General features: G+C 39.4%; 1 protein-coding gene across 1 annotated transcript in view; it reads right to left on the bottom strand.

Moving 5' to 3' along the window:
* IL1RL2 (interleukin 1 receptor like 2) overlaps nt 1-11,569 on the bottom strand; it is a 46,817-nt gene extending 35,248 nt beyond the window's left edge. Inside the window, exons 1-5 of the mRNA XM_037806975.1 lie at nt 11,512-11,569; nt 10,759-10,828; nt 10,344-10,441; nt 9,668-9,902; nt 7,314-7,509 (exon numbers count right to left, since the gene is read on the bottom strand). Coding sequence (XP_037662903.1) covers nt 7,314-7,509; nt 9,668-9,756 — 285 coding nt within the window. The 5' untranslated portion in view covers nt 9,757-9,902; nt 10,344-10,441; nt 10,759-10,828; nt 11,512-11,569. The remainder of the gene's footprint in view (nt 1-7,313; nt 7,510-9,667; nt 9,903-10,343; nt 10,442-10,758; nt 10,829-11,511) is intronic.
* Between the last annotated feature and the right edge of the window lie 709 nt (nt 11,570-12,278).

The following is a 12,278-nucleotide window of genomic DNA, read 5'->3' as shown; positions in this document are numbered from 1 at the left end:
TCAAATTTATTTGGAAAGGGAAGATGCCTCGAATTGCTAAAGACACTTTAAAAAAGAAAAACGAAGTGGGAGGACTTACACTCCCTGACTTTGAAGCTTATTATAAAGCCACAGTTGCCAAAACAGCATGGTACTGGCACAAAGATAGACATATAGATCAATGGAATCGAATTGAGAATTCAGAGATAGACCCTCAGATCTATGGCCGACTGATCTTTGATAAGGCCCCCAAAGTCACCGAACTGAGCCATAATGGTCTTTTCAACAAATGGGGCTGGGAGAGTTGGATATCCATATCCAAAAGAATGAAAGAGGACCCCTACCTCACCCCCTACACAAAAATTAACTCAAAATGGACCAAAGATCTCAATATAAAAGAAAGTACCATTAAACTCCTAGAAGATAATGTAGGAAAACATCTTCAAGACCTTGTATTAGGAGGCCACTTCCTAGACTTTACACCCAAAGCACAAGCAACAAAAGAGAAAATAGATAAATGGGAACTCCTCAAGCTTAGAAGTTTCTGCACCTCAAAGGAATTTCTCAAAAAGGTAAAGAGGCAGCCAACTCAATGGGAAAAAATTTTTGGAAACCATGTATCTGACAAAAGACTGATATCTTGCATATACAAAGAAATCCTACAACTCAATGACAATAGCACAGACAGCCCAATTATAAAATGGGCAAAAGATATGAAAAGACAGTTCTCTGAAGAGGAAATACAAATGTCCAAGAAACACATGAAAAAATGTTCAGCTTCACTAGCTATTAGAGAGATGCAAATTAAGACCACAATGAGATACCATCTAACACCGGTTAGAATGGCTGCCATTAAACAAACAGGAAACTACAAATGCTGGAGGGGATGTGGAGAAATTGGAACTCTTATTCATTGTTGGTGGGACTGTATAAGGGTTCAGCCACTCTGGAAGTCAGTCTGGCAGTTCCTTAGAAAACTAGATATAGAGCTACCATTCGATCCAGCGATTGCACTTCTCGGGATATACCCGGAAGATCGGAAAGCAGTGACACGAACAGATATCTGCACGCCAATGTTCATAGCAGCATTATTCACAATTGCCAAGAGATGGAAACAACCCAAATGTCCATCAACAGATGAGTGGATAAATAAAATGTGGTATATACACACGATGGAATACTACGCGGCAGTAAGAAGGAACGATCTGGTGAAACATATGACAACATGGATGAACCTTGAAGACATAATGCTGAGCGAAATAAGCCAGGCACAAAAAGAGAAATATTATATGCTACCACTAATGTGAACTTTGAAAAATGTAAAACAAATGGTTTATAATGTAGAATGTAGGGGAACTAGCAGTAGAGAGCAATTAAGGAAGGGGGAACAATAATCCAAGAAGAACAGATAAGCTATTTAACGTTCTGGGGATGCCCAGAAATGACTATGGTCTGTTAATTTCTGATGGATGTAGTAGGAACAAGTTCACTGAAATGTTGCTATAGTATGTAACTTTCTTGGGGTAAAGTAGGAACATGTTGGAAGTTAAGCAGTTATCTTAGGTTAGTTGTCTTTTTCTTACTCCCTTGCTATGGTCTCTTTGAAATGTTCTTTTATTGTATGTTTGTTTTCTTTCTAACTTTTTTTTTCATACAGTTGATTTGAAAAAAGAAGGGAAAGTTAAAAAAAAAAAAAAAAGAAAAAAGACAAACAAGGATAAAAAAAAAAAAAACAAAAAAAAAAACGATGTAGTGCCCCCTTGAGGAGCCTGTGGAGAATGCAGGGGTATTCGCCTACCCCACCTCCATGGTTGCTAACATGACCACAGACATAGGGGACTGGTGGTTTGATGGGTTGAGCCCTCTACCATAAGTTTTACCCTTGGGAAGACGGTTGCTGCAAAGGAGAGGCTAGGCCTCCCTGTATTTGTGCCTAAGAGTCTCCTCCTGAATGCCTCTTTGTTGCTCAGATGTGGCCCTCTCTCTCTGGCTAAGCCAACTTGAAAGGTGAAATCACTGCCCTCCCCCCTACGTGGGATCAGACACCCAGGGAAGTGAATCTCCCTGGCAACGTGGAATATGACTCCCGGGGAGGAATGTAGACCCGGCATCGTGGGATGGAGAACATCTTCTTGACCAAAAGGGGGATGTGAAAGGAAATGAAATAAGCTTCAGTGGCAGAGAGATTCCAAAACGAGCCGAGAGATCACTCTGGTGGGCACTCTTACGCACACTTTAGACAACCTTTTTTAGGTTCTAAAGAATTGGGGTAGCTGGTGGTGGATACCTGAAACTATTAAACTACAACCCAGAACCCATGAATCTCGAAGACAGTTGTATAAAAATGTAGCTTATGAGGGGTGACAGTGGGATTGGGAATGCCATAAGGACCAAACTCCACTTTGTCTAGTTTATGGATCGATGTGTAGAAAAATAGGGGAAGCAAACAAACAGACAAAGGTACCTAGTGTTCTTTTTTACTTCAATTGCTCTTTTTCACTCTAATTATTATTCTTGTTATTTTTGTGTGTGTGCTAATGAAGGTGTCAGGGATTGATTTAGGTGATGAATGTACAACTATGTAATGGTACTGTAAACAATCGAAAGTACAATTTGTTTTGTATGACTGCGTGGTATGTGAATATATCTCAATAAAATGATGATTAAAAAAAAAAAAAAAAAAAAAAAAAAAAAAAAAGATAATGAAAGTATATTTTGAACAATTTTATCTCAACAATTTATAAACAAATGTGATTTACTAAATCTGATACAAGAAGAAATAGAAAATCTGAGTATTCCCATTGGTATTACGGATATTGAATCAGAAGTAAAACCCTTCCCACAAAGAAAGTTCAGATGACTTCACTACTGAACTCTAAAAGCATTTAAGGAAGAAATAAAGCCAGCGTTTAACATTTCTAGAAAAGAGTAAAATAAGAGTTACTTCCCAACTTGTTTTGTGAAGCCAGCTTATCCTTCATACCAAAATCTAAGAAGGACATAAAGAAATATTCCAGACCAATCTCACTCACGATCATAAATACAAAAATCCTAAACAAAACATTAGCAAACCAAATCTGGCCATGCGTAAAAAGGGTCACATCCAGGAATGTAAAGTTGGTGTAACATTCAAAAATTAACCCTTGTATTTCAGCATATTAACATAATAGAAAGAAAAATCATATGATAAATAGAAAAGGCATTTCATAAAATTCAACATCACATCATAATAAAAATCCAAGGAAAACCAGGGAACTCTGTAATCTAATAAAAGGCATTTATAAAAATCCTACAACAGACATGATATTTAATGGGAAAATATTGAAAGATTCTCATCTGATATCATGACACAAAGATGCTGCTCTTTCCACTTCTATTAAAATAGTTCTGTAGCTCCCAGCTAGTGCAATAAGGAGGGAACAAGACATAACATTTATAAGAACAGGAAAGCAAGAAATAAAACTGGCATTAACTGGAAAACATGCATTAATTGGAAAACCCAAAAGAATCTACAGGTTATTAGAATAAACAAGTGGTGGCACAACATTGTGAATACACTTAACATCACTGAATTGTATATTGGAAGTCATTAAAATGGAAAAGTTAATGGTATATAGATGTTACCACCATAAAAATTTAAAAAAAAAGAATAAACAAGTGAATTTTGCAAGGTTGCTAGGATGTAAGGATATATTCGAAAATAAATTGCATTTCTATATACCAGCAAAAAAACAACACAAAAACAACAGAAACCATCACATTATAATAGCATCAGAAAACATCAACTTCCTAGGAATAAATCTAACAGATTAAATCTCCACACATGACTAAGAAGTTAAGGCAAACCAACATGTAAGAGTATACAATCTTCATGGTTTAGAAGACTCAAAAGTGTGAAGATATCAATCTTCCCTAAATTTATCAATAGATATACAGCAATCCCAATCAAAATCCAAAATACTGATTTTAGTAAAAATTGACACACTTATTTCAAAATTCTTATAAAAATTTAGAGGGTCAAGGGAAACAAGATAACCTGGAAGGAGGAAAACAAAGCAGAAGGTATTTTTTCAGGTGTCAAGACCTACAAATTCAGCACAATTACAATCAAGGTCAAGGCTGTCTTTTTGTGAAAACTGGCAAGCTGATTACAAAATATTAGTAAATTCGGTAGAATCAGAATAGGCAAGGCAATCTTGAGGAAGAAGAAAAACCCAACAGAAGATTTACCTAAAATCATAACAAGGTGTAAAGACAAACAAATAGAAAAATGGAACCATACTAGGAATTCAGAAACAGATCAACACACATATAGAATTTAAGTCCAAGTGGCATGAAAGCAACGTGAGAAGGATAGTAAAATATAAATCCATATAGAAGAAAAATAAAATTTGACTCCATCTAACACTTCACACTTACAAATCATTGGAAAAAGAAAAGCAATGAGACTTCTGGAAGATTGCATAGGAAAACATCTTGTTACCTTGGGTTGTGTAAAATACCTTTAAACATATCACAGGAGGCACTAATCATAAGGAAAAATTAATAGACTACCTTAAAATTAAAAAGTCTGTTCATCAGGAGACATCATTCAGAGTAAAAAGGCAAGCCACAGCCTGAAAGAATGTATTTAAACCACAAATAACTGACGAAGAGCTCAGAGCCAGATATACATAAAGAATTCCTACACATCAGTAAGAAATAGACAAGACTAAAGGCTGGCAAACTACCCATGGGCCAAATCCAGCCCTCTGCCTGTTCTTGTAAATAAAATTTTACTGGAGCCCATCATCACTATTTTCAGTGTATTTGGGCCACAAAAACAGAGCTGAATGGTTGCATCAGAGACGTCTGGCCTACAACATCTAAAATATTTTCTATCCTGCTCTTTAAAGAAAAGGTTTGGAAACCTTTTGTACAAGACAACCAAATGAAAAAATGGACAAGATACTTGAACAGACACGCCACACACGCAAAAAAAAACCTCCAACGGCCAATAAGCAAGTGTAAAGGAGATCAATATCATTATTTAAAAGGAAAATGTTCACTGAAGCCAAAATGAGACTCAATTACTCAGCCATCCAAATGGGTTAAAACAAAAAAGGCTGCTGTTCGGACTGTAAATTGACACAACCACTTTAGAACACAGTTTGTCATTTTCTACTAACTTTGAAGATATTCCCTATGACTCAACCATTCTGTTCTCAGGTAAATGTCATGCAGAAATGCACGCATATGTGAACCCAAAAATATGTACAAGAATGTTCCAAGCAGCTTTGTTCCTACAGCCAAAACTTAGAAATAGCACAAAAGTCTAATAATAATAATGGAATATTTACATCAATGAAAATGAGTGAACTAGAGCTACATGTGAGAGCATGATGATTCTCACAAATCTCCTATCAAGTCAAGGAAACCAGACACAAAACAGTATATCAGACATGATTCAATTTAAATGAAGTCCATAAACCAGCAAATCCAATGTCTGGTAGTAGAAGTCAGAAGAACGATTATTTTTTGGAATTAGGGAAGGCATGGTTTTTGGAATTCATCATGGACCTTCCGAGGTGCATGAAATATTTTACTTCTTCACCTCTGAAGGAGGGGTGGTTAAACAGATGTGTTCACTTTTTGATAATCCATCAAGCTTGTTCACTTATTATTTGGATATTTTCCAAATGTATTTTTATATTTCAATGAAAAGGGTTTTTAATGCACCTTAAACATGGTACCCAGGATATATAAATATATTTAAAATCTCCTGTAAATCAGCAAGGAAAGGGTGAGAAAAATGAAAACAAAAAGGCAAAAGATATGAGCAGGCATTTCAGTAGGGGCTCCAGAAATGGCCAATAAACATATGACAAAATGGTCAACCTCACTGACAGTCAAGGAAATGCAAGCTAAGACAACAGTAAAGTAATATTTTCAACCCACCAAATTAATAAAAATTCCGAAGTCTTACAATACAAAGCCCTACACATGGTGTATGGAATCTAAAATACTGGTGGTGAGAGTATAAACTTATATTAAATTTCATAGAGCAATTTGGAAACACCTAATGAAGTAGACTGTTTTATTCATATGCACACCCTAGAGCCTAGCAATTCCAGGGCTGGTCATGTCACCCAGAAAAACTCGTACACCAACAAATGTCCATTAAAAGACAACTAATATAAGTTCACTGATTGCCATATTCATTGCGAAAAAGGAAAATGGAAATGACCTAAATGAACATGAAACATATAACAGAGAAGATCAACAAAGCCAAAGTTGTTCTTGTTAAAGAATAAAAGAATGACAAACCTATAGTGAGATTAACCTAGTGTGTGTGTGTGTGTGTGTGTCTGTGTGTGTGAGAGAGAGAGAGAGAAAGAGAGAGGGAGGGAGGGAGGGGGAGAGGGAGAGAGAGGAGAACAAATACTACTAGGGATGAAAATGTGATGCTATGACATAAGCAGACATTAAAAGAGAAGAGGATCTGATGAACAGTTTCATGCCAGCATATCTAGGCAATTTCCTAGAAAACATAATCTTACCAAAACTCACTTTAGAAGAAATAAGAAATTTGTATAATGCTATACCATGAAAGAAATTGAATCAGTGAATTGAAATCTTCTGACAAAGAAAACTGGTGCCCCAGATGGTTGTACTGGCAATGGTTGACAAACAGAGTTGAGGGAAAACAAATTCCAGTCTTAAATAACTACACTTGATATCAAGGACTATGTCTGACATGCCATCATATGCCAGTGGTCAGGAAAAGAGAATGTTTTAAGGTTAAAAAAACAAACAAGGTGGGTATAGGATGCTACTATATGCATTAAAAGGGAAGGACTAGAATACATATTTCTATTTACTTGTTTAGACTTAAGTCTCTGGAAGGATAATGCAAAGAACTAACGACAGTAGCTACACTTGGGAAAGGAATGATGGCCCCAGGGCAAATACAGACCCAAGGTGGAAAAGAAATTTCCCACTGAGTGACTTTTTATTTTTTGTGATTATTGAACCATGTGCATACAGTACCAATTCAAGCAAATAAGCAAAGTAGTTCATCAGAAAAGAATAGCCAAGAGTAGCCTGAAAAAGAAGGCTAATGGCGGCAAGGGTGGATCCAAATAGCAAAATCTGTAAGGCTATAATAATCATAAATTTTTAAATAACAAATAATTAGCAGGGTAAAAATGTCAATAGCTATTAGGTAACAAATCTACTGTAGGTACACAAATCTCTTTACCAGTTCTGCCTTAATAAACATGACTTACACTACAAATAAAAAGCGGGTTTTAAAGGAGAGAAGGAAAAGTATCAATAGGGATTTTATTTTTTACCTTAAACCACTTTATTGAATCCAAAACATAACTCTCCGGGAAGTTCAGAAAACATATAAGACTGTAATCCTTTCTAAGATATAATATTTGTTGATACTCATTTGATAAATTCAGTAGACTGCTTCTGGAAACACCGCATGGATATTTTTTTATAACCGTTAAGTTTACATGTATTCTGTGGCAGCTGTTTATATTCCTATAAGAAGATAACAGATTGAAACCATCAACTCAAATGATTCAGCTCATCTTCCAGTATTTCCTAATCATTCTTAAACCACTGCATCCGCCCTCTGCATGTGAACAAAACACAATGCATCCCACAAATCATTAATCACCAGAACAAAAGCAGTGTTTATTCAGTGGAGAAACTCCACAACACCTCAAGCCAGTGATCGCAATTGACCTCACATATGAGGGGTAAACAGTACCTCTGAATGTCTTCCCCCAAGAAGGATTTAAATCAATTATATAGTATTCCAGCACCAAGTGCACAGCTTGCACCGAATCGAAGGATAGGAGTCATTGACCTGAACTCCTCCAAATATCATGTCATGGAAAGCAAAAATGGCTCAAGAGCTGTTTTAGATTAGAAGAAATTAAAGATACATGACAACCCAGTGAAATGCATGATCCTGGATTGGATCCTCTACTGGAAAGGAAAGAAAAATGTTATAAGGGGCATTAATGGGACCATTGATAAAATTTGAATATGGACTGTAGATTAGATAAAAGTATTGTATAAAGGTTGAATTTCCTGAATTTGATAACGTACTATGATTATGTCAGGGACTAGTCTCGTTAAGTCATACACATTGAAATAATACGTAGCAAAGGGCATGATGTATACAACTTAAATGGCTTAGAGAAATTGCTTAGAAAAAAAAAATCCTCTGTGTAATATATGTACGGGTATGTATGTGTGTGTCTAGATGTATATGTGTATATATGGAGAGAGAGAATGATAAAGTAAATGCAGCAAAATAATAAAAACTGGTCAATCTAGATAAAGAGTAGACAGGCGTACTTCGTAATATTCTTGCAAATTTATATAAATTAGAAATTATTTCAAAATAAAAAGTAAAAATATGCACTTTCCTGAATATATATCATAAAATTATATATAATATATTTTAACGATCTGTGAGAATCCATGTTCATTTTCCTTCATGACAGAGAGCATATTTGTCTAATAAGAACATAAACCCAGCATTTGTCTAAGAAAGGCTTTTTCCACCATTTCACAATCCCCAGATTTAAATATTTTAAATCCAGAACTGACGAGCAGATGACTTTATGTGACATAGGTTCTCCAACTCTACTTAATTCAGAGCCTAAAGTAAAATGGGAAAGTGGCCCTCCCCAAAACTTCAGTGGCTTAACCTACACTGTAAGGGAAGTGAAATGAGCTGGGCAAACAGGGGCTCATAACCATTTCCAGTTGGGTAACACCAAGTAAATATTTCTGTATATCGAGTATACCTGATGTATGGAAATACAGAATCTGGCATGAATCATAGTGGGACACAGAAAAGAGCCCGTAAGTGTCATGGAACCAGAACGAGAGAGAGAATGCAACTACATTCATGGAGTATGTACTTCATACATGTTTTCACTTCATTTTCACTTCAACCCATAAGGCCGCTATTACTCCCATGTTACAGATAAGAAAACTGAGGCTCAGAGAGGTCAAATAATTTAAGGTCATACAAGTGAGTATGGGAGGCTCAGGTCAAATTTGGTCCACATTTGTGGTTTATTAACGCCCCCATGTTTATAAAGACAAATTGTAAAGACAAACAGAATTTTCACACACACACACAAAGCTAATTTCCAGGTTCCCTTGAAAAATTGGAAGATGGCCTTGAATACCACAGTCCCCACCACCCTCTATTGCAAGCAGCAGCTCCGTGTCATGAGTACCTACCTCTGGAGGGTGCTCAGGTGCTGGGGAACTGCCTATCCCTAGTTCAGCAGAGCCCCCATGACAAGGAGCTCCAAGGAGGATTATTCTGGACATGCCATGCATCACATCTTTTGTCATTCCAAGAAAGTTGGCAGAATAATACTGAGAAAAACACATTTCAGGAGGAAAATATGTGTTTCAAGTTCTAACAACTGACTAACAAATCTGCTCTGTTTAAAATACGTTCTCTGGAAATTGTCTTATAACAATTACAAAACTATATGGCATTATTCTTCTACTGAGTTTTCTATGTTTATTAAGAATTTTCCCAAAGAATATATATATATACATCTATATGTGAATTTATGTGTGTGTACGTACGTGTGTATGCAGAGAGAGAGAGAGAGAAAGAGAGAGCGAGAGAGAGAACTATTTTAAATGAGGAACTTACTTAATAACACATCGGTAGATCCCCGAGTCCTCCCTTGTCAGGGGAAGAAACAAAATCCAGGTCTTCTCCTGGTGCATTCTAGACTGCATGTTTTTGGATATTGGGATTTTGCTAGAATTTTTGTACCATGTTATATTCACTTCCCTAAATGTTACCAGAGGGTATGTGCAATTAAAAGCAAAAGGCTGGTCTACTTCAAGAGTCTCGTTCTGCAAACCAATGTCCTTACATTCATCTATGGAAAGAAAGATAAAACAAAAATAATTAACCACAAAAAGGAAACTTGTTTTATTTGTTTATTATTTGTTTTAACAAATGCCTCTTCGACTTTCTAGGCAATTTGAAATTTTATTTGGGAGTTTCCTTAGTCTGAGAGTTTCCTAAAAATGTTGTACTGATTTGAAAGCACGACTTGAAGTTCTTCAAATGCATCCCTAAGACAGAATCTACTTAGTTCCCTCTTCACAAATTATGTTCCCCATTTGCAATGATTTCCCCTTTTCCCTGTTCTAAGATCCATAATTCTTTCATCCTCTTTCTACAAGGTAACCTTTCCTATTTGGAGCCCTCCTTGCCTATTTGCTTTCTGCTCTGCCATCCAGTTACTTCAATCTCTTGAATAAAAGGTGTAAGTATCTTTTTTCCCAAATACATATTTTTTTAAAAATCAGCTCACCTTAAATTTTATTTCCACCAAGTTGCTTAGTTTTTCTTGGAAGACATTTGCTCTGCTGATGGTTTCTTTGCTTTTACCCTGGGTCATAAAATGGCCCTCTAGCATATAAAATATAAAATTTTCATCATACACAATTTTAGCATTAAAACTCAAGTCTCGACTGGCAAATTTGCCCAACCATCCTCCTCCCCGGAGTCATCTCAAAGCTCAAAGGTGACATTCGGGACTGAGCATCAGGGCACTTGCAATCGCGGCTTACTGTGGCCCCATTCCACAGAATTCTGCGTGGCTAGCTCGGGGGAGTTCAGCAAGGCCAAGGGGCTCAAGAGGCCCACCCAGAGCAGAGGGGGTCAGCAAAGAGGAGGCCAGTGGACGGGGCGACGGCCCCGTGGACCCGAGGACAGAGCGGACGTACCTGCGGTGACTATCAGCGGGAGGGCGAGGGACAGGCGGCACAGCAGCCAGGACCGACGCGCCATCGCGGGCTGCAAGGAGCAGAGGAGCGCGTGGGGCGCGGGAGGGGACCGCGCGCGCCCCGAGCCCCTCCCGGGTCCAGGGAGCGGCTTCTGCGGCCCCACCCCAAAGCCACCGGCCTTCCCTTCTTCGCGCGGAGCCCTCATTTTCCGGACAGGGCCCCCAAAGGCTCCTCGGACCCCAGAATCCACGACCCGGAGCCCAATGCCCCGGGAGGAGGGCGTCAGGGCGCAGGGATTGGGAGCGGGGTCCCCTCCTTCGGGGTGCGCTTTCTTCTCTCTGGAGGACCATCCCTTCTCCCACCTGGCAGAGAGGTAGGGTCGGCCCCAGCCCAGCCCGCGCACCCTCGCGGCCCCGGGGTCTACGCAGCCGGCGTCTTCAGCCTCGGGGACCGCCTGGGCCTGGCGGTCTAAGCGCCAGCTCACCTGGGAGGAGCCAGCCCCGGCCTACCTGGCCAGACCGGGCAGGGGGCGGGAGGAAGGTGGAGCGCCGCCGGGGCCTGGGACAGTGGGCTCTGCCTTCGCCCGCTTCGGAGCCGGCGCCCCACAGTCGCCCGGGCGGTCGGGGGGCAGCCGCAGAGCCCCGATCTCCGGCCCCTGGGCCGCGCACCGCCCTGCCACCTGCTTCCCTGCGCACCTCTCCTGCCGCCGGGCCCCACCCGCTCTCGGCACAGACTCCCCAGCCCGGCGCCTACCTGCCTGTCCCGACCCGAGCGCGCGGGGACCTCGCGGAGAGTGGGACGCCGGGGAGACAGGGACCCAAGCCCTGCGGTGGTGCTTTCACGTGTGAGCGTTTCCTCGCCGCCCTGGGCGGGGCAGGCCTACCCTCCCCGGCTGGGAGCGTAGGAAGGAAGGTGGCATCACACTAGGGAGGGATCGCGAAGTCTTTTTTGCCCAATTTTCTGGCAGTTGACAATTCCTTCATCACCAGGAATATCTGGTTAAATCTGTTCCAAAACGTCTCCATAAATGAATGAATTAATCCTTTCCGAACACCACCTGAGCAGTCGTGGCATGCCCTGCCCTGGCCTGAAAAAGTGAAACTGTTCCAAACCGCTTTTTTTTTTTATCTTCATTTTATTGAGATATATTAACATACTACGCAGTCATACAAAACAAATTATACATTCAATTGTTCACAGTACCATTACATAGTTGTACATTCATCACCTAATCAATCCCTGACACCTTCATTAGCACACACACAAAAATAACAAGAATAATAATTAAAGTGAAAAAGAGCAATTGAAGTAAAAAAGAACACTGGGTACCTTTGTCTGTTTGTTTGTTTGTTTTCTTCCCCTATTTTTCTACTCATCTATCCATAAACTAGACAAAGTGGAGTGTGGTCCTTATGGCTTTCCCAATCCCATTGTCACCCCTCATAAGCTACATTTTTATACAACTGTCTTCAAGATTCATGGGTTCTGGGTTGTAGTTTGATAGTTTCAAGTATCCACCA

Source organism: Choloepus didactylus, chromosome 17, assembly GCF_015220235.1.
Source record: "Choloepus didactylus isolate mChoDid1 chromosome 17, mChoDid1.pri, whole genome shotgun sequence".
Lineage (NCBI taxonomy): Eukaryota > Metazoa > Chordata > Mammalia > Pilosa > Megalonychidae > Choloepus > Choloepus didactylus.
The sequence above is the reverse complement of the archived record's forward strand: the minus strand, read 5'-3'. Positions and strand labels throughout refer to the sequence as shown.